Below are 23,419 nucleotides of genomic sequence, written 5' to 3' on the forward strand. Positions count from 1 at the left end.
CTATGCTAGGTTCATCTGAGTTGTGTATTCGGGTTTCCTTCTAGCTGTCGCCATGACACAGAGAGTGATCGAAAATTTAAATTCGGAGAATTTTGATGAGGGGTTACCATTACTGTAAAATACGTCCACAATGTAGAACACGACCACGAACGTGAGCAGAGCATTCACTCCCGCCATAAAATCCCCGATAAAAGAATATTTTCCTGTCATATGCCCATGAAAACCATCAATTGACGTCGTGTGATACCCCAGAATAATCACACTAATATATAATAATATAAAATTGGTAATACACCAGTTCTGACTCGGTCGTCAGAGAGGATCCATGATATTGCGGATCACAAACTTGGAAATTGCGACAACGGAATTTCTTGATCGGATTTTAAACTCAACTGCGTCTGCACTTGTGTCTTTGTACTAGTTAATCATCACCAACCTCACGGATATTATTGTTAGGAATTGCATTTAAGTTCACAGCAGTCACGCCAAATCAGTAGAGCAAAGCAGGTCTTCTGTCCCAGTAACGGCCGAACTCGCGGCGAATGACGCTAAAATCTATCACTCTCAAAGGCCGAGTGACGTGAGTGTGCTGCGTAGTGAAAATTCCACAGGCAATGTCGACCGCATTAAACATCCAATAAAAGAGTAGGTATTGACGCAGAAACTCAAGTAGATTGTGACATACGTTGTAGTTTGAATTCTTTTTGAGGAATGGGAAGTACCCTTTTTCTGTCCCACAAAGAGAACCTATAGGCAGAAGGTATTTTATTAGGGTGATATTCGTTGAATTTTCCAAACCCGCTATGATGGACATAAAATCAAGATTGATGTCATGCCAAATCCATAATGTACATTTGCAATGGTAAAGGGAACAGCAGAATTAGGCGGACAATACACACCGCAGTCGCATTGGCTGGCTATAATCCTACTTTACCTCGTGATGGATTCCAGATACACCGCTCCGAAAACAATGACTAAGCAAGAGGTACTGCATCAGATCAGCCAATCGAAAGCAGTTGGAATCGCAGTCTCAATAGACCACATGAAAGAACCGTTCCGACATGCCAGCATCGCGGTGGTGTTGAACGGGCGTGCAGCATACATTATAAGCAGGAGGATAACGGACAAGTCTTCATACTTTGTCGTTGCTCTAATAGGCTCGGAGGCTGTCACTACGATTGAGAAGGTTTCAAGTGAAAAGGCTAAACAACTGAGATTAATACCGGTCTGGAAGACCAGTAACGTAACTGACGCGCAGGGCAAGCTCAAATCCGTCCTAGAAGACGAAGAGAAGCGCTTCACAATATGGACTAAAAATTGCCGACACCACGTCAACACCAGTTTGGTGAGAGTATTAAAGGAAGAAACGTGGGTCAATATCTCAATAGATGAATTGTCGACTATTTTCGAAGATTTGCATCGCCAAGACCAATGGCGCTGCTATGTTATCTTTGTACCGTTCTTCAGACTGTATTTGTCGCTTTTTCACTGTTCGGTATTGGCATTGATTGGTGACATCACATGTACGTTTACCGTTATAAGTAGAGATCGTCTTGAGGAATTTTCGGGATCTATGCCTGTTGAATTGCGGAGACTGTGTTTGGACCTATTCAACATCTGGTGGCGCATATCAACGGAAACAATGCAATGCAACTTAGGTAGTTTAATGGGACTTACTTGGTCCGCAAGATTATGGACTTCTGGTAAGTTAGCGCAACCTACATTTTGTCTTCAGAATAATGGTCGTACTAAAGTTAGTGATTATTGTATCACGCCGTTTTCAGCTGATATATTTCGGTTACTGTGAAAAGCAGAATGCCAAAACTATTCCTTTTTGTTCAAAAACTTTGCGTAATTTGATCATACCAGATCCTACTTCGTATTCGCATATTTGCCTACACTTTGTCGCTATTGACCAAGTCATTAAAAGTACGAACAATATCATCAATTATAAAGTGCATGTCCACATGTGGAGAATTCATCACAACTATATTTTTGTGCGTTTAATAAATGTCCGAGAGGACACATCGACTGTTCTGTTGGTATTTTATAATATGTCACTCCCCGAGTGAGATGGTGAGGTGAGATGAGATGTGTAAATTGTTTTCTTGAATGATACCGTCACACTGACGAGGATATGGCGAGAACGTTCGATATTGGCTGCGAATTGTTTTGAAATGGTGTTCGAACTGTAATACCATGTGTCAAGACGTACGTCGAATGCTTATCAGGGTCGGTAACATTGAGCGTACAAATAGTTCTTCGCACCCCGTCATATAAACCCAACCGAAAGAGACTCTGGTGCATCCCTAAATGACGACCAAAACACTTCGAGGATCATTTCACTTATGCTAAAGTAATAAGCATGATCCGGTGCGACATATTATATATGAAAACGGTGGAAACGCAGGTAAAGTAACAGCACAATATCGAAGTTCCCAAAATTAGGGTTCAGTGTGGCGGTTGTTGTCGGCGATAACACATGATAGGTATGTAGTAGTGCGGAGCGGATCGAAAAATTCTCTGGTCCGACTCCAATCCTGTTTTTCAATTCTCAAGTCTGGCTCCGATCCGGCTCCGGCTAAAATTGAAAAAAAGTCCGACCGGATATCCCATCCAGCTGCGGTCCATGCTCAGCCCTATACGGTACTGTGGCTCTGTGAATTTATAAATATGGCTCGTCTATTTTCGCACTGGCTTGGCGGTTACTTGCGTGTGGTTGGTTGGTTGGTCGGTAGTTATTTCGTTACAAAAGTCATGCTTATCAATATAGATTCTAGCCGGATTCGCTGACTGATCCGGCTCCGACCAAAATTGCAAAATCCGGTCAGATATCCAATCCGGCCCCGGTCCATGCTCCGCATTAATAGGTAAGGTATCACGATTAAATAGAAAATTTTCAAAGTGAAAACAAGCTCAACCATCACATTAACTGAAAATGTACTATACTGTGTTTATTGTGTTTTGCATCATTTCATCATTCTGACTATGTAAAAACCCGTTTTGGAATTAAACTAACGGTTCGTAATCCGTTCAAAAGGCTGAAATAATAGGGCGGGCAGCGATTCTTCGAATGGTCAAACGGGGACACGTTGACGAAAAGGTAAATGATGACAGCGTAAATGATGACAGCGGCGTGCCACCGTAAATTAGTACTACGCTCTTTTGATATCGAGCTGGGGCTGGCGAAGGGTAGATGATCCACTGTAATATAATAAGAAATACTGAGCAGCTACGAAATTGTATTAACTTCCGTGGGGTCGTTAATTTACGGGAATCTCCATAAAATGAGAAATGTGATCATTCGATGATCCCCGCAGATACCGACGCGTTAGTACTATTGTCCCTAACCTTTACTAACACGCGGAACACTTACGTTAATCTATCAGCCTTCGTGGAACCCACAATTTTCGCTGATTCACAAAAACAAAATCTACAACAATGCACATATAACTATATAGTACGCCTCTAATACATGACTATTATGCACAAAGCGAACTGTACATCAACATTCATGTTAAAGGTACGAATCCAGTAAAATATAATTTTCACACAAGACGAAAACATTAACAGGCTCCCCAGAAGTTCGATTGATCCGCCTATTGGAGGGCGAAAGTAGGGTGAGAGGGGGCTGAAGACGTGCTGTTGCGGTCTTGGTCGCGGCGATGATGTATTGTAATTGTGGCCGTAGACATATGTATGAGAAATATTGAACAATAGCATGCCCTGGGTTCGTTGTCGCGCGTTCTTCTTGGTCCGCGGACTCCTTATGGGCAGGTTTATATTTATGGCATTTTCCAGATTTTATTTTTGGAAATTTTGGCATCGCCAAGAATTCATATTTATAGACTCAAATTAATAACCAAGTAAAACGCTTCAGTTTGATCTTTCTTATGGAACATGAAACGGAAGTCACAAAACATGCAGTATCCACACTGTGCCATCAAACAGCAAGATTTGAATCCGTCTTGAACACGATGTCGGAGACCAAATTTACCTGATGCAAAACCGAGTGCTTCTGCAGTATCCATTCTCAATATAGTCAATTCGCAATGCGTGCCAAATTACCGGCATTCACACAAGTCACAATGCTAATGATGACATTACAAAAGGTTTTCTGACGCGTCTGGACTTTGGATCGCAGCCTTCACTACCCAACCAATGGTTAGAAATTATGAGTGACGTAAATCATTTTATTCAATATAATATGACAAATTATCCACCCAACAATAAAAATCTAGGAAAGGACTTAATTTATATATGTATATGTATGGTACGTATGGATCTGGAGGCCATTTTGTCCAATGTCCGTTCAGTGTTCACTGATGAAACTATGTCTCTAATGCACAACGTGACACAATCGATCAGTTATTGAACAATAAACATGCGGACAGTTTACAATTGTAAGTTAAAGGCGAATGGGATTTAATATATGCACAATGCACAGTGAGCTAAATGAAGCCTGGGTCGCGCGTGGCTGCTAATGATGTGCCAAAATGCGTGAGCCCTGACGTCAGGAAAATGCCTAGTAATTACGCTAAATTGCAAAATTAGGGCTCTTCATCACAGATTCCAAAATATGCTGATTTCTTTAATTTTACGCGCTTAAGTCATCTTCTTCCCAATTGTTGGATTGATCAATCCGCAGGTTGGCCGTAAAACCAAATTTAATCACTTGACTTTTTGGCCTTTTCATTCGCCTTTCACATACCCCTTGAATAGTCTGCGGACCTCCGAAAGATTCACGGAGCCTAACTTAAGAATTCTGCATTACACATTTGTAATTCGTGTTGACATTTTTAGCGAAAACTTTCATTAAAAATCTATAATTTCAAAAAGCCTCTTGGAATTTTTAGCATTTGGTTCCCGAAATTTCAAGAATAACAATGCCTGCTTATTGGTAAGGTTACCATGTTAGCGTAACTACTTTAATAAAAACATCTGAAATCACCATGACGCTTGCTTGACGGGAACTAAAAGCGACAGTTCAAAACGACTCACAACTACTAAGATTTAACATGATCGATGATCAGCGATAGGATCATGTGAACGGCACGACACAAAACAACCAGGCATGAGCTAGGCCCTGGCACGTGACTATGTATGTGACTCAAAATCTGTTAGATACGACTCGACTACATTTATGACAGCAAAACCAGTGGCCTCTTGCCTCAGATGGCAAATCCAAATTATGATAAGACTGGATATAACGCTCAATGTAATATTGCAATATCCCTCGGTCCCCTTTTGTGATTAGGGTGGCCCAAAATCTGGAGAATTTCGGTAATGTAACGGCTAGTTAGGTATAATATTGATCTGTTTGAAGTAAACCAATTTAGCGTGAGAAAATGAGTATATAACGAATCCGAGGCGTTCGATATCACGCCAGAGTTTTGCAAAAGTGGCTCGAACCTGACTTGATCTCGGACTCGAGACTCAACACTATGAGTTCAACTCCAGTTGTTGCTCTCCGACTTGGAATCGGACTTGACTTGGTGGTGAATTGAAAATGACTGGACTCGACTCGTGTCAAAGCTATACAAGTCTTATTGACTTGTTCCTCAAAACCTTGTGACTTGGTTACAACCTGATTCCTATCCGTTTCCGATAATTGTGAATGTCCAATATCGAACGTAGAGTAAAACCAATTTTACTATAGGCTAGGTGATAGCTTCGAGTTTTCTTGTTTTCGTGCTACGTATAGGGTTGCATTTGAAACAAGCGGTGTTTTAAAACAAGCGGTGTTTTAAAACACTTTGTTTAAAACATGTTTAAACAGTGTTTTAAATAAAGGCCTTTTAGAAAATAAAATGTTTTTTTTTTCAAGTTGTAAAGTCATGCCAATATTGGGTAAATATTTTCCAGAAAACATGTTGTATGAGCTTACGGACAGTTACCACGAGATATAGTCGACGTATATCGATATGGAATGGTTGGAACCCTCAAAATAGTCGGTTCAACATTAATAGTACAGATATTTCATCAAAGGAGCTATAGTTACCCTATATTTTCAATCGTCAATGTCAATCCACTATGACGTAACAATAGAATATTGGCGACGTCATGACTTTAAAAAACAATAAAAAATATGTTTTAAATTAGGGCTTTGTTTTAAACATGTTTTTTTTTTCAAATTGTTTTTTGTTTCAAATGCAACCCCAGTTACGTATATCAACGAACATAATCCGGCCTAGACTGACCAAGACCAAGGTGGCCAATTCGTGAGATGTATTTCGTGTTCAGATAAATCAACGATTCATGTGATGAGATGTAGAGAGAATTGATGGTGCAGTACTTCCATACACAATTGAAAACTACATTTCTATTTGCAGTGCACCCGAATATTTCAGAGTGACATTGACTTCAAAATATTACAATTTTGTTGAGTATCGAGCTGTTGACAATCTTGATAAATATGCGTTAAGGTGAAGATTAGTAGTACAGGGCCAGCCAAGAAACTATTCCGTACAGGAGATGGTGCGAAGCTAACCGCTGAAAGGTTTGCAATATTGTGCAGTAAAGAAATTGCAACTCGATGTCTTATTAGGGCAGGTTCTTGCAACTTTTGCAACTTTTTTTACATTTAGTATGGTGTATTAAGCTATTCGAAGGAATCGTATGTTGCAAGTTTTTACAACTTTTATTCATTTTTCGTGCAACTCCTTGCAAGTTTTTTCCATATTTTATGCAGCTATAACCTGTTACTAGAAATATTTGACACTATATGTAAATAGATCGCTTGATTATATGCCCGTCTTTTGAATTTGGGGTCCATTCTGATATGACGTACATTCAGGCTAGACCGCCGAAATTTATATTTTCACTGGCTCAATTTCTTCAGGCTATTGATTTAGTTGAAGTCGTCAACATTGAGTTTTGCAACAGTCCCTGGTTTATCGAACGGTTCGAGTATCTCATACCCTAATAATTTCAAGAAACTTTAATCAATTATATTTTCATCTGCCCAAGACACACACACAATGTACAATGCGATATACAAGACACACAATGCGATGTAATGAACAGATAGGGGATGCGGAATGACCAACCAGATGGGGTCTCTGGAACTGGCATCCACCCGACCTAGTGTCCGGTGTCAAAGTCTTATTCGATGTTATTCTTTCTTAGTCGGTCCCTTTTAGAAGCTATTTCGTGCTCTTTTTCTTTCTTTATAGGGTCTTTTTTCTGTTTGTTTTTGTCGCCGTAAGAACAACGGTACGGGGGACGAGGAGCCGAGAACAACCTCCTACGGAGGGTATCGAACCCGGGCCGCCTGCCAAGATGGCGCCGAAGCACACCACTATACATTATCCCCTCCAACTTGTCCATAAACGCAACTTTTTAGTGCAACTTTTGTGAAAAATAAATGCAACTTTTGTGAAAAATAAGTGCAACTTTCAACGGATTTGAGTGCAACAAAAACTTGCCATGAGTCCTCCTCACGAATATTCCTGAAATATATATGCCTTAGCCAAAAGGATATCCAATTATTTGATATATCCGTTTGCTGATAGTTTGCGGGCCACGCTGAAACTATATTTGCGGCGCGCACTTCACATAGGTTTCCCCCACTTTCCCCCACTTGTCCAGATATTCATCAATATATATTTGATGCACCCTATTAATGGCCACGCGGGACAATGAAAAAGAGACAAATTCAATTTTAGGAATGGCACAAAGATGACGAAACAACGATACTGATCTTCGCGATGCAAGTATACAAAAAATTTCAAAAAGTCATCCCTTGAGATGGACGCCCATGTTTCGTTTTCCAACGCTCGAATCAGGCTGGTTATGACGTGTTGTCGACAATTGTTCGTCCATATCGTGAAACGCTTTATTTCGTCCTTCAGGAGAAGTTTTAATTTGATTCTGGCGTCAGTCATGTTAGTAGTTTTCCAGATCGGTATAATACTCAATTTCTTCGCTTTTTTGTTACAGACCTTCTCTATCGTAGTCACGGCGTCCGCACCTATCAGCGCAACTGCTAGGTATGAGGACTTGTCCGGTATCCTCCTACTGATAACGTATGATACAGCTTCGTCCAAGATAAGCGCTATGCTCACATGTCGGAAGGGTTCCACTTCATCTTTAGAAACTGCTATTCGCACATTTTCCGACATGGCCATATCTTGCAGAACCTCATCTTCAATCACTGTATTCGGTGCAGAGTACTTAAAAAATAATACGAGACCCAATAGTATCATCGTTATTATTCTGTCTGCCTGCACGTATATCAGTCGGGAGAAGTCTGTTAACAATCAATAACAGCAATGCGCCGTACGACCGCAAGAACGTATGAATTATTATCCTTGGACTGACGCTTTTTATGTCATCATTTTTTGTAATCCTGTAATTTCCAAAATGTTTGATACCCAGCTTGACACCTACTTGAATTAATATTTTTCCAGTGACATTCTCAATGCAGCTACAAAACGACCGGGTGGTTTTCCCAAGTCCTGCTGCGAGAGAACTCGCAGTAGGTTCACCTAAGCTACCATTCCCATCAAGCGAAACCGGTTGTCAATATCAGTCGGCGTATGCATAGTGCATTCGTCACATTGCACACGCATGGCAGTGCCTTACTTAGTATGTAGGCTAGGCGCTAGAGGATTCCAACCTTTATCGATTCTGCGCCCCCTTATCAATCTCTACATATATTTATCACTCCCCATATCGATTTTTTCATTGCTCAAACAGGCGCTTAAATGGCTGAAACTGAACAGTCTGCTCTGCCAATCTGAGCCCAATGGTACAAATACCACCCACAGTGCAAATGACGATAGTTTTGTCTGGTGTACGTTAGAGCGATTCCAATATCTTTTGACTCTATAAATTACAACATGCAACGATGTAATTAATGACAACGGAGCCGTCGAAGATGTATAATTAGTTTTGTGTTTAATACGTGTCCCAAATGTCCGAAGACAGCACCTCCCTCCCTCAGCTCCACCGGTAAATCCGCTCACGTCGGATGAAAGAGGACCCGAAATATATGCGATCTCCAATTTGCAATCTTAAACCAAATAACAATCAACTCGTGCATTCTACTAATATAGTAAACCACCCAGACGGTAAACCTAAGGAGGCTCGGGAACAACGGGGGAGGAGGGGAAAAGCGGTTCCGGTCTTACGCGATATATAAACAAGCTCGATGCGATCGATTAGTTTTATCATGTTTCATAATTCATTACTATAAACTATATGATGATGTTATGTTATGCATGAACGGGTCTATTCGGTGCCGACTGCCGACAACGGAGCGTATCGAAAGGTTTGGCCATCCGGCGACAGCCAGTTTTGGCCAGGGTTTTGTCGCCGCCGATGCTTTTGGCACCGTATTTTATGAGCGTATGTTGGCTAAAACTTTATGTCTTCATGTGACCCGACGCAGAGGGGTTGACCTCGAAATGAATGAGTATCATAGGCCTGAACTCGCTTGTTCCACACCCCTACACCAGTTCATTCCAACGGCATTCGACCATGTTTTCCCGAAAAACCAGTCGGACAAATCTTATCATGGATTAAAACCCAGAATCGGCAGATTCTCATGATCAAACCATATTTTCTGCGTGTCTCGCTTGGCAATAGTATACCCAATACAGTGAGCTTGGATATGTAAAACCTATCGCATTATTATTTTCAATAAATTCAACAAATACTACATACATATTACCAGATAGCTCCGAAGCCGTGTCGATCCACAATTATACCCTTTGCGGCCCATACTTCAATAACCTTGAAGGGGTAAAATTTGCGTTACATTAACTTGCAAATGTGAGTCTATTTTTTCACTCGCACAAGTGCGTACCATCCGACAGGTTGAAAAGCACTGCTCTAGTAGTAACAGTAAAACGATATGATATTTCGGTTGCACCGTATGAGAACGCAGCAACATTGCCACATCACTACAGTTTACTGCAACTGACCTATTAAACTATTATGTCAATCGAGTATTTTTAATTCGAACACGTTCAGCGAGGCATCTACGGTCTGCAATTACTATACAGTCTGTGCACGTCTGCCAGACTCCCATAGTATTGCTGTTTGTTCTTTAGCATGTGCGAAAGATAACTTCCGTGTAGGTCACTGAAATTTTTCAATCCCAAATCTCCATACGAGTAGGTCTACGTCAACATGCTGAATTGGCAAATTATTTTTACTACTAATTGCATCTACACAAGTAGCACATCATGCACCTGCAGGTTACGTTTAAAACTGAAAGTTTGCTGGCGGCTCTCGTGAATTACTGTTGCTTCCATTCTGCTTGCCAAGAGATAAATAGTATGTGTGAATAGTATACGTGCGCGGCGTATTTTGAGATGGTTTCATCTCAATATGTCACGCGATGATTCTATACATAGTATGTGACCTATATGAAAATATGTCTTGTATTGGTACTTCAAACCACATGCGCGCGAAATAGTTCTCTGAACGCGCAATGCCCAATGTGAAAATAGCTCTGTATTAAGCTACTATAGTCAAGCTCATTGAGAAATGGTCAGAATCTATAAATCATATTCTTATGCAGCTTTTCGTTTTATACGAACCTCGTGAAAGTGTATTAGTAAAACACCGCTACCATAAATAGAATCCCAATGTTTATGGGTGGTTGCATTGAGGTTTTGTACTTCCACCAATCATATTGACAATCAGATAATCAGTAGAGCGATTGTTTTTACCTAAAAACGAAAAATTTTGACGGAACAAATCATACTTTTGACATTTTTTGACCCTGAAACACTTAATTTTGACCAAATTTTGACCTAACGTATGCAAATTAGGAGTTTTCCCACATAATGTTGGAATTGTACTACTTATCTTCATTTCTGGTTGGAGCAACCTGAATTACGTTAGAGCGGATCGTCCATGAGCCCAGCTGGAAAAGTGACTTTTTTTGTCACTTCAGCATAACTTCCCGTAAAGATTTTCAATTTACTCGTATTCTCGTCCGTTTTGTAACTTTGTTAAAACTTTTCTCTTTTCCGGATCTCTAAATATGGTACCCGCAGTTATGTTTCTATTTATAGTTTGATATGCTATGAGATTATAAACACGATGATCGGTGTTTTTCATGATTCTCATTGCAAAGAAATACTTCAGTCGATTGGACAATTCCGTTGGCCTTGTAGTGCTTTTTGCAAGCAATACAAAACCACCAAGATTGCCCAATCAAAGTATTTCTTTGCAATGCGAATCATGGAAAAACACCGAACATCGTGTTTCCAATCTCATCACCTATCAAACTATATATTGAAACATCACGGTGGATGGTGATACAGCGGCACCAAAGTTTGCTCTACGATACGCTCAGTGGTCTGTTTGAGAATCTCACCCCTAATGTGCCAATATTAGAATCATCGCCAAGATAATAATCGAAACACTTAAAAAACAAAGCAGTCAACAGGCTTACAGGTTTCAAAAAACAGGTTTCACTACAAGTGGAGCCATCAGTAGGCCTATATCAAGATTGTATTAGCAATTATTTTCGGTAGAATGTGGATCAATTATTTATATTTCCTTGCCCCTCCGTTATTAAATTGTTAACTGGGACACTGTAGCCTGCGGCGTGACTGTTCACGGAGTGTCAAAATGATTGAAAAAGTATAAAGTCACAAGTGCAACCACCCATACAATCATTGGGATTACATTTATGCTAGCGGTGTTTTACAAATACTCTTACGCAAGGTATATATAGAAAAGAAATAGCGACATAGGAATATGATTTGTCGAGTGAGACCGTGACCCGGTAAGCTTGACTATAGTAGCAACTAGGGATGGTGTGAACCTCTGAAAGGTTCAGGTTCGTGTGAACGCGAACCTTTTTGAAAGGTTCTGTGTGAACACGAACGTGAACCTCGTGACGTCACGTGACGTCATATTGCTAATTCCAACCCTTTCTTTCAATAAAGTGATAGCCTAATATGCCCTATATTAATGTACGTACATGTACTTATTGTACACGATACCTAGCGAAGATTCGGCCCACATAATGCCACAATGCTGAAGTACATATCGGCGTTTTAAACGTCGCTAAATGTATCAACCGCGGTATTCAAAGGATATAATAATTGCATAAAATCAGTACATTCCGTCGCTTTGCCAACAATTTCGACGAGGACTTACCAAGGAATATAAGCTTAAGCCTTAACGGTCTTAGCCAGACCGGACAATGTGTTCGGAGTCTTGAGTATTGCTACATTGATATTGAGCAGAGTGTACAACGGGTTTCTATACTCGCTACCGATACCACAAACAACAAGTTATGCAGCAGTAGCACGCACCTTAATCGCACGGATTTGGTTTTAATGATACAGTAAAGATATGAAGTCAAGATTGACCCAGTACGACCGTTCGATTTTTTACATCAGAAGACGATATCGACGTCATTGATTGGTTGACTAAGCATCATTCGCTGACTATCGATTGCGGGTCAGGCTCACAGCAGAGAGTCACTAAATATTCACAAACGGAAAGCTGGATATTCCGAGAAAATTTTTGCAACAAAGCAAGTAAAACGTTTAAGATTGTCGAGGTGCATGGTGCATGCTCGTTTAGTGTTGAATTTTTATGCTGCCAGCACCATGCATGGAGTGGTCCGCAGTTAAAATGCAATAAATTTGAGCCAAAGATCTTATAATGGAGTGAAAATTACAATTTACCAAAAGGTTCACAGTGCAGAACCTACCAAGGTTCTGTTGTGAACACGAACCTCTAAATTTCCGAGGTTCACACACAGAACGCGAACGTGAACCTCACGTTCACACCATCCCTACTAGCAACATACAGAACTCTTTTCACCTGGTACATTGCGTGTTAGAGATCTATTACTCGCGCGTTTAGCTTGAAATACCAATATAAGACATATTTCCATATCAGTCCCATACCATATAGAACACTAGCGTAACATATTAAAATGGAGCCACCGCCATGTATGCCGCCCGCATACGATTTATACTTACTATTTTCACTCATATCCAGCATAGGGAAGCAACGGTAATTTGCGAGAACCGCGAAAGAATAACTTTCAGATGCAAACGTATACTGCCCGGCTGCGAGTGATGTGCTATTTGTGGATATTCAATTAGTGGTAAAAATAAATTCCCGATACAGTAGCTTGACGTTGATCTACACCCGTCTGGAATATTTCGATTGGAAAATTTCATTTTTTTTAAAAGGTCTCCGCAAACTCATCAACTCTCTGCGCGGTCGCGTGCGTAAGGTTTCCACGTATCGATATCCGATTCACCCGCATATTCCCGTATTGTGTGGTGTCGACTAAAAAAAGGTCATAATTTCGGCTCGGCTCGGCTCTCAAATTTCCCGTTTTTTTGACTCACCAGTTAACCATTTTTTTACGATAATATATCTGGTGTTGACGAAAAAAAGGTCATCAGTGCGACTCGAATCCAGACTTCCTCGAGTTTTGCGGAAATCTAACATTCGCTGCGACGGAGTCGATTTTGTTTTGTCGCATTTCAATATATTTTCTACAAAAGGCGATGGCGTCGCTTCGTCTGTTTACGAAATACTGATGACAATATGTAATTTACAAGTTAGTGATGCACATTTGTACATCTGAAATTGTTGTTAATTTGGTCTGATGATAATCAGTGCGTTATGCGAATGGCGAAGTGATAACTTTTTCCGAATCACAGGTGGATTTTATTTCGTGCGGGGTTCACATTTTTCTGTGCGCGCAGACCTTGTCAGCAGTGCACACGCGCGCGGAGCTTGGAGGGTAGCCTACATTATTTGGTGAAAAGTGCGAAGGAAAGTTTCATGCCCTAATTTTTTTCTATAAAATTGATAATTGCATGCACTTGTGATCCGCTCTCATATCGTGTCATCAGATTTGCCAGTGGAGACGAGGTTGGCGATGTCTTCAAATATTCATGGCGAGGGGAGTCTCATTATTATTAATTGCATAAAGTTGCATGCTGTTAGTTTGTGAATCGAAGGAATCGCCGAAACGTACAAAACTAAACTTAAAAGCATAATTTCTTCTGCAGCTGGTATTTGTACTGTGGAACTCATATTTCCTGGATATGAGTGTTCGCCGCCGGCTATTTAGTCTTCCATGTATACATTTGACAGTTTGGGTATAAGTGGGTTGGCTTGTGCAGTTACGTCCATGCCGTATATGGACCATTTCGATTGAATTGAATCTGTTTTCTGCCAACCTAATTGTTTAAAATTTTGCTTGGTTTCCTGTCGACTGACCTAATAATAAACAATAACAACAACAACATGGATATGGATGAATGACAGTGGAGGCTCGTCACTAAATCGGGTGCACAAGGGCGTATTCTGTGAATTCGGCATCATGGTGATCCCTTGAGAGCTCGGGCGCATTGCCTTTCGACTGTTGTACCACGACATAAGTTGAATTATTATCAAAGAGATCGACTCAAATGCTAATGCCTGGTGGCGAATCGCAAATTGTAATAAAAAATAACAGAGATCATCTATAAATATTAGTAGGTGTTTTTCATTTAAAAATTAAAAAAATAACACTTGGAATGCACTTGAATTTTGGTCGCCCCCATATACGTTTTACAGAAATGGATATTATGATAGAACTTTTACATCGGTTGTTGTAGTCAATGAGAGGTCTGCAGAAGACAGAATGGTTAGGTATGCAATGCATATATATAAGCCTTATCATACGGTGGTCGCATTCAAGCGGTACCCAACGGTTCTGTGGAACAGTATCGCGACGTTTTAAAAGATCAACGAGCCGCTTAGCAATATACTGGTTAGTGGTTCCTGATAAGGATTTTTTGTTACGAATCCGGCTGCATGATGTGACTTATGTGATAGAAATGGCTTTCAGAAAATTTGAACCCCGCCATTGAATTATGAGACTGATTTCTTACGAAGTGTATATGAAGTGTCAGTTACTTCGTTGACAAAAATTCCGTGCCCTTAGACCAGGGGTGGGCAAACTACGGCCCGCGGGCCGCATGCGGCCGGCGACAACATTTTGTGCGGCTCGCGAAGGCATTGAGAAACGTGATACAAACATAGAAAAGAATTAACAGTAAAGAATCAAATTACTAGAGCGAATTGATTAAACTTTTTCTTACTATATTTTATCATGGTATTGAGTAAGTCATAATACTAATATTACATTTTCTGATGTTATGGTTAGCACAATAGCCCGACCTCAGGGTCTACGCATTTTGAAACGCTTCGGTTGGTAAATATACGAGACAATCGAAACGTAAACGAGAAAATTCGGATCACAATTGTTATTTTGGAGTGGAACTCTCAGCGTTGTACTTGGAAAAACCGATTGCTGTATGTTTTCGTAGATCCGTCCTCTCTATATGCGAAGTCAGTTGCATTGAGTTGTCCGAAGTATAATACAAAATTGGAAAGTTGAAGATGAATGTTATGAGTGCTGCAATCAATAAAGAATCAACTGATATGTAGGCCTACTTCTGTTCGTGTTAATAATGTTCCTTATTTTTTGATTCCGTAACTGCCGACTTGTAATACGACCCACTTCTAGACTTTTATCAGACACCATGAATGAGATGGCGAGGATGAGCCTATAGCCTATCTATTGATAAATCTCCGACACTTAGGTATGCGAATTCTGGAGTCGACCTCGGTCGGACTCGAGCCCTAAATCCATTGGTGTTGCAGATGTGAATCATGCTACAATACGCTATCTCGCCACCACGACGACAGTCTGTATTGAGCAGCGAATTACGACCCGCGACCCGCGATCAGACTTGCAGTTGCGCGTGCATCTGGTTTTCCTGAATTGCGAGCGACCTTGTTGCGATATATAAATGGAAACTGAATGACACATATAAGAGCCATACAAAACAGCAAGTCTTACTACATGAATTTGGGAGCACGCAGGACAGGCGAGTAAAATTTGAACTCGGCGCAATCTGATCATGGATTTTGAAATGACTACGACTACGATTTCTCCAACGGACGATATCTCAGCAAGCGTAGATCCTTTGATGAGTAATACACCCAATAATCTATTGCTTTAAATTGCTTGAGTGAATATATTGTGATAATGCAGAAGAAAACAATGGAAGAAAACAAGACGACAGAATCGTCTGCGTGAACCGCAGTGGCGCATTGCTGACATTCTTCGCATTGCTTGTCAGTTTGATATTCCTAATTTCGTCGCTCGTGTACGTATGCCAAGTCAAGCGGGAATGGATGGGAGGTTAGTATTGAGGTTGACCACTATATACTGAGTGAATTTGTAGAAATTTTAAAGTCGCAACTATATCGTTATGTGATGAAAATAATAGGAACCAAAATTCATATAATCCGGAATGTGACGCTACGCCAGTGTGCGTATCGTCACATATAACAGAGAGATGGCGATATCATATAATCGGAATGTGAATAATTACAGAAATCACCAAACTGAGGTCAGAATTCGAAAGTATGAAACAGAAAAATAGGAATTGTGAGTGCTTTAATAATTATCGCGATATTGCTATACTATGCCAATATTAGTTATCGACTGTACTCACAGATGCGCATTCCTCAAACGCAGTTCGACTGAGACTGGAAACGTCAGGTAAGACAAAGCACGGAATCTATAGTGTACACGACTGTTAGTGGATAGATCACGAAATAATTGGCTGCACTTGTCGAGTATCTGAGACCAGCACTGTTAAGCTCTGTATATAAATCGCTCACGTTGATAGCTCGCCTTGACTTCTGCTTGAAGTAATATTTCCACTTGTACAGGCCTATATACTTCAGCATCATTTTTCTACTTCTACGTAAGCACCGTAACTTATGTGATACTGACCACCGCAATCTGTCTTGACTGTATACCACATACACATTCATACATCTTGCATACATTGCAACGAAATATCAGGCTCTGAAATTTCCGAGATCAAGATAGAACTACGGAAGCTGAAGAATATGTTGAATGGTGAGTCGAATTTCGACCATGAATCTCATACATGATCTATGATCCTACATGAATATTCGTTGTACTACCATTTTAATTTCACAACACTGCATAAAAGTTTTAAGAAGGGCGTTTATTCTCATTGCCAAAAGATATTTCAATAATATAAAACGCATTGTTATATTGTGCACAGGGGCAAAGTATCAAAGTATAGTGTGTATGTATATGCATTAGTATATGTATAATCCGGTTACGAGTGAAGTAATTCAGATACCCCAAATTGTAATTGGGACGTCACTGAGGAATGACATTGAATATTGAAAATAGGGGGTAAATATAGCTCCTTACATGAAAAAGGCTTTCAAACCTGTCATAAAGGGACCAAAAAGATGTCTAACGAGGACTACATCGTATGCAGCATTTTTACGGTCGGCGGTCAACATAATCAGGACACCCATTCCTTAACTATGATATATGTTTACGCGCTATAACTGTTGAAGAAAAGAAGATTTCGAGGGTTGCAACCATTCCATACAGTACACGCCCACTATATCGCCCGAAAATCGTCCGTCGCCTCAACCTACATGTTTTGTCGAAAGTATTCACACAATTGTGGCATAACTATACAATGATTGAAAAACTTTTTTTTAATCCGATTATTTGGAACACTGTTTTAAACAAAGTGTTTCAAAACACTATTTGTTTTGAATGCAACTCTAGCGACAAAGCATCTCCTCTGAGTCCGCAAACCTACTTTCACCATAACAGAATTCAACAACCGTGTATATGTCCGAATGTCGATACTTGTCGAACGCCCATCCATGCAGACATGCGTGTGTACATGTACATGCCACAGTCCTATCACACAACATGTGCATGGTCACGCCAAGTCATCCGTTTCCTTATGTAATTGTAATTGAAATCGTCTTGACAGCAAATATTCAATTATAATGTTTATATTCACCAACGAGTATTAGTCGCGATGCGGATATCAAACGTATATAATTTGGACGCAAGGGGTATTTTGGAGCGTCATTCTTAGGAGCTAATTTACATTTGATCAAACTACCGTCGTCGCATTTTTGTGAAGATAAATCAGAAATCATCTCAACAACCTGTTGCATATGTTTCATAATCACGAAAGCAGAACTTAAATAACTGATCTCAACTCTGTGATTTCCTTGAATTGAATATTCTTATCATTACCAACCCACGGTGGTGTATTCATTCGTCACATGCAGCATGTAATCTGCATTCTTTATGAAGCTTGAATGAAACTCTATAGTCACAAACAACTGGAAAGTTGTTGCCGGTGATGAGTCTTTCAGTACACAATTTATAGTGCGCGGTTAGTAACACTAAAACATTGTTTTTCTATAACCATAAATATCTGCACCGAGGACAGTTTTAAATGTCTCCAATGAGTCGTTTTCCCTCTCTACGCGGATGCATGGTCACAACTTGTGAGTCTTTTCGAAGAAATAGAGTATACATTCTCTCTTACTGATTATTGAAGTCTCAACAATCCCTATTCGATTCTCATCAGTCATCACACAACCGTACTGAAATGTGACCGTTATGATAAAATTAGCACATCTGCGGGATTACTGGTGGACTACCATGTATATAAATGATTATTGCATGATGTTAACTGGGTAAAATGTTTCTTCATCATGTGTCACCATTCATCATGAATCATAATAGTCAATTTCGTGGCTTTGTGCGTGGCGGCATACTTCAATCGGTCTAGTAATTGTAGCACTACTTCTACCGAACTCTAATAACACGCCAGTTTCTTCATTACGAAATGAGGAATAACTAGTTGGGCACTAATTTAATAAAACGACTGCATTGAAGCGTTTGAAATCTGAAATCTAGTTAGGAACTACTTAAAACTGTGTGGAGAAACATTACAGATTTGTCAAGACAAGCTTGACTAGACCCATAATAATTGTTTTAATCCAGCTTCAGCAATGCCAGACAGTGGTGCTTTAAAAATGCCTCCGAAAAGGGTTACAGTTCCGTAGATCAACTGACGAATAATTGCTCCCCTTTTTGTATGCACCTAGTTGAAGGTGAAACCTTCGCATCTGTATCGCAAATCTAAAAACATGGAAAACTTGTACATGCGGTCCGGATGGATCTACCAAAATTGAATTCAATCGCTATCTAGCGTATTTCCATACGGGATCTCAAAAGTTATAATTGAACATGCACCCGGTAAAAATTAATCATTCATGCCGGGAACAGTATAAAATTTATTGTTAGTAAAAATTTGATCTTTCCCCACCATGCACAAGTCACATTCCTGCATAGTCTTTGATTTATTTCTCTCACACATCATGAGACGTAAATGAAACCTTTAAATAACGTCAATTTTAATGCGTGGGTAAACTTGAATGACACATCACGAATGCCTATGTTTCGATGACGAAATCGACCTACATAACTAGAGATACCATATGTCCTCTATTAATATTATTTCTCCTCACTTTTCGCATCCGTCCTTTTTTTTGTTTTAAGTGTATGGTGACTAGGGGACTAGAGACGACTAAACAATGGTTAATGCGCCCCAAAGTACATTTGTCTGAGCTGCCACGGAGGTGGACTAAAAAAAGGTCAATCAAACGGAAACAGTTTTAGGAAACCGGAATTAGGGTAGGGGAGATGTGGTACCGATGGATCAAAAATTGGAAAATGATCGCTGGCCCCGAAATGTTCAGCCGAAAACAGCAGATCTTTTGCTGGATCAGCACTTTGATACAAGCCCTACCTATCGCGCACATATGCATGAATATCCGTCTTTTCAAAAAATATTCATGGACGTTCAAAATTTGTTGCTCGAACGTGTCATCGGTCCCCACCCGGTGGGTCCAATGACACACGACCCGGGGACCTATGACACATATACCCTAAAAAACTCAAATGTGACTACTCTTCTTGCTCAGTATTATAATCTAAGCTGCAGCAAGCCAAAGAAGAATGTTTTGTCGCAACTGTCAAAAAATAGAATAAATATTAACTGAAATGTTGTCATAAAATCACGTTTCGATTTAGGCTCGAACTTATAAATTTGTGGGTACATACATATTGCCCGAAAATCGACAGTGTGACTTCCAAATACCTCGTTATAGCGATAAAACATCATATGCAATTATTAGATAAAGATTTTCTGTACGTAGGCATGTTTCATTTGTTTCATGATTAGTATATTTGATTATTTTGCTTGATTTGGCTACTGTATCATCGGTCCCCACCCTACGAATTTTATACATGAATCGAAAAAAAGTCCACTCAAAGAAAGTACTGAAAAAAATAATAGGTGCCATTATATAGCCTGCTACAAGCCCTACACTTCACAATAAAAATGATTGCTGGTTTGTTCGTGTTGAAGGTTACAAAGAAAAATGTATATGTCGATCTAAATTTAGTTAAGACCCCCCAAAACAAAAATCATCTGTGAGAGACCCCACAGCTCGAGCACGTCGAATTTTTTTGTATGTGAGGAAAGATTTTGCCAGCATGCAATTGTAGACAAGTTCACGGAGTGTAATCATGGAATTATCATAGAGAATTTTCAAAGTATATTCGGTCCCAGTGATCCATCGGTACCACATCTCCCCTACCTAGTTGATATTTTTCTCTTCATTTCTATAGTCAACTTACCGTGGGGTCAGCATTGTAAATGTAAATTTCCCATATATTTTCCCGAATTTCCCGCCTATAGTAATTCGAAAAAAGAGTCGGCTCTTTTGGATTATGAAATATGGTAACCCGATGAGTATTGCTTCGGATTGCAGAATCTGCGGACTTGTGCAAAGGACTGCAAGAAATGCAATCGCTATGTTTGAATCGTATGTATTGTAGATGCACTATCAATTACCGTCAATTACCAATATCGTGATTTTATAAAAATTTTAGGTTCGGACTCTATAGCTTATGATGTTGAGTGGCTGAAGCAGGTTCACTCGCAAAGTAAATTCGTCTATATACTCCTGTAAATTCTACAAACTGGAAATCCCTAAATTTCTGCAGGTTTCGTGATGCTACAAAATGAAATTGGAGAAAGAAAAATAGGCGAATCGTACCGTACGTATATTAAACAAAAACATCCGCAATGCATACCTAAAACATATATATATTCATGTACGTTTTCCAGGGATATACAGAACTATAGAGTTCTTTATATCTCTGGTTTTACCGAGGAAGATTGACTAAATTCCTGTCCGTATTGAACTAAAGTGACGATTTGCATAGTTTCAGACTCAGGTTGTGGCTTGGAAATTATTCGGCCTATCGAGTCGAAGCCGTTCTAGATATATTATTCATGCTAGGAAAGGCAGGAAAGACGATAATATTATAGTGACAATTCCATACTCCCGAACCCAAAGAAACTATATCTATGTCGATAAAGTCAACTTCCGCATCTGTTATATACAAATCCTATTGACCTTGTTGCTCACACACATTCGTCCTGAATCAAATTTTGAAATAATTGTAATTTGAATCAGGGTTGGATCACTTACGTTAATTCAGTTCAATTACAATCACTATTAGTCCATGTTAAAATATCAAATTACAATTACTGTTTAACATGTAATCATAAATTCAACTTCGGTAGAGAGGTGCTCTTTGACAATCGTAGCGACGTAATTAGCAACGACCACAAGCTATTCACGTTTCATTCATGATACGTTGAATACCCCTTAATTAAAATAAAACTCGAACGTTTTCGAACTGATTCCTAATCACAAGTACTGAAAAATACAAACAGAGAAATTTTTTAGTAGACTGTTAACAGTGTGGGATATTAGGATTACGGGTTAGGAATATTAGGGTTGGAGGTGGGTTAGGGTCACATTTGGGTTTGAGCAGGGATGGGCAAACTTTTCAGATCGCGGGACGCATTCAACATCTGAATCCATTTGCGGGGCGCACTATATTGAATTAGCATTATTAGCTTAAGCGCAATACAATGTACTTATATTGGGACCGGGGAATTACAGAGATGATATCTGTGTATATATTTGAGACAAATCAAACAATAATTCAATGATATCGTACACGCGTCAGACCCATTGACAAGATTTCCCAAGCTGGTCACCCTCAATAACCAATTTGGTCAAATTTGGAATGAATGGCGGATGTACTCATTCTTTGAAGTGGGTGTAAATTGGAATCTGAGGAACGATCTCTTCACGGATTTGGTGATTGCACATTTTGTTTACCTCCGGGAAGACAATACTGACAGCATCATAACCATGCTACCTTCAATATACCTTCTATACGGTATCTAGTTAATATAAATATAAAATACTTCTACACATATCAAGAATATATCAATACCTAGCACACCCGCGAAGCGGTGTCCCAAATACGGTGAGAAATGTAATAAAATTACAGGAGTTGTGAATTTTAAACCGCACTCGTGGGAACGCGTGGGTCTGGAGATCAGGCTACTACGTCAGCAATAAATTATATCCATCATAACCTCTCGTTGTCATGGGTAAATATATCAAGAAAAAGTATTGCCAAGTCGATGCAACAGTTACAGTTTAGTTCGCATTATATTTTCTCAAGTCTTTCGCAGACCGCACAACACGGTGTTCCGGGCCGCATGCTGTCCGCGGGCCGTAGTTTTTCGACCCCTGGATGAGGTTATCCTAAGATTAGGGTTGTGGGTGAGGGAATATTAATTAGGGTTAGAGCCCAAGCCCAACCTAGCCCAAGCTTTGTCTACAAAGGAATTCGTGTACCATCTTAAAATAGTACATTGAACGCGAACGAGATTTCATTTCATGCTGGTGACGTCATATTTTGTGATACGATTGTTGATATACAATGTTCTTCCAAATTCTCTGCGATTACTCCTGACGAGTGTCAGCCTAAAATATTCGAGGTCATTTCAGTATGAAAATACTATTCGGTTAGAGGTGTATTAGGATTAGGAGCGGGGGGTATTAGGATTGTGTTGGTGGTGGGTTGGGGTTGGTGTATCCCAAGATTTGGGTTGAGGGTGAGGGAATATTAGGGTTAAAGGGGGGTTAGGGTGACGGGTGACGGATATTAGAATTAGGGATGGGGAATGCGATGCTAACAACCACAATCTTAGGATCCCGAACCCTAATACGATGCCACTCTAATCTTTGGATAAGCTAACTGACCTACTACTCTAATATCCCGTACCCACAATCCTAATCTTTGAATATCCTGACTTCAACCTTAACCCCCCGAACCTAATATGCCCAGTCCACACACATGTTACCATGATATCCCCACCCGCCCGTAACCCAGTTATCCCGGCCCCACAGCACCAATCCCAACGTGAAAAACAATGTATTTTAACGTTTATAAATTCTGACATATTCATGGGAAACCGATTATATTGGTGTCACGGTGAACACAGGTTTGTCGGAAATCGTAAGACCATAGTGTCCTAAATGGTGTGAACACATCGATATTGAACGTCATATACTTTCCATTTGGCCAAAGGCAATTTTGCGGCCACTTTTG

The 23,419-nt window shown here is 39.9% G+C and overlaps 1 protein-coding gene and 1 long non-coding RNA gene across 43 annotated transcripts in view; one reads left to right on the forward strand and one right to left on the reverse strand.

Moving 5' to 3' along the window:
* Positions 1-23,419, reverse strand: part of LOC145437426 (uncharacterized) — a 134,546-nt gene that overhangs the window by 69,380 nt on the left and 41,747 nt on the right. The gene's annotated exons all lie outside the window — the stretch shown is intronic.
* Positions 15,713-23,419, forward strand: part of LOC145437410 (uncharacterized) — a 183,328-nt gene continuing 175,621 nt past the window's right edge. For 17 of the 42 annotated variants that reach the window (XM_080314622.1, XM_080314637.1, XM_080314659.1 and 14 more), the window contains exons 1-8: positions 15,718-15,987; positions 16,049-16,198; positions 16,394-16,447; positions 16,517-16,561; positions 16,871-16,927; positions 20,707-20,760; positions 20,828-20,881; positions 20,942-20,995. In XM_080314622.1, the coding sequence (XP_080170748.1) occupies positions 15,915-15,987; positions 16,049-16,198; positions 16,394-16,447; positions 16,517-16,561; positions 16,871-16,927; positions 20,707-20,760; positions 20,828-20,881; positions 20,942-20,995 (541 nt within the window). In that variant the 5' untranslated portion in view covers positions 15,718-15,914. Of the gene's footprint in view, positions 15,988-16,048; positions 16,199-16,393; positions 16,448-16,516; positions 16,562-16,870; positions 16,928-20,706; positions 20,761-20,827; positions 20,882-20,941; positions 20,996-23,419 lie in introns of those variants that run through there. The other 25 variants (XM_080314654.1, XM_080314658.1, XM_080314645.1 and 22 more) reach the window with 12 other exon arrangements.

This window comes from Botryllus schlosseri, chromosome 4 (genome assembly GCF_051294905.1).
Source record: "Botryllus schlosseri isolate E-star chromosome 4, Bs_hap1, whole genome shotgun sequence".
NCBI lineage: Eukaryota > Metazoa > Chordata > Ascidiacea > Stolidobranchia > Styelidae > Botryllus > Botryllus schlosseri.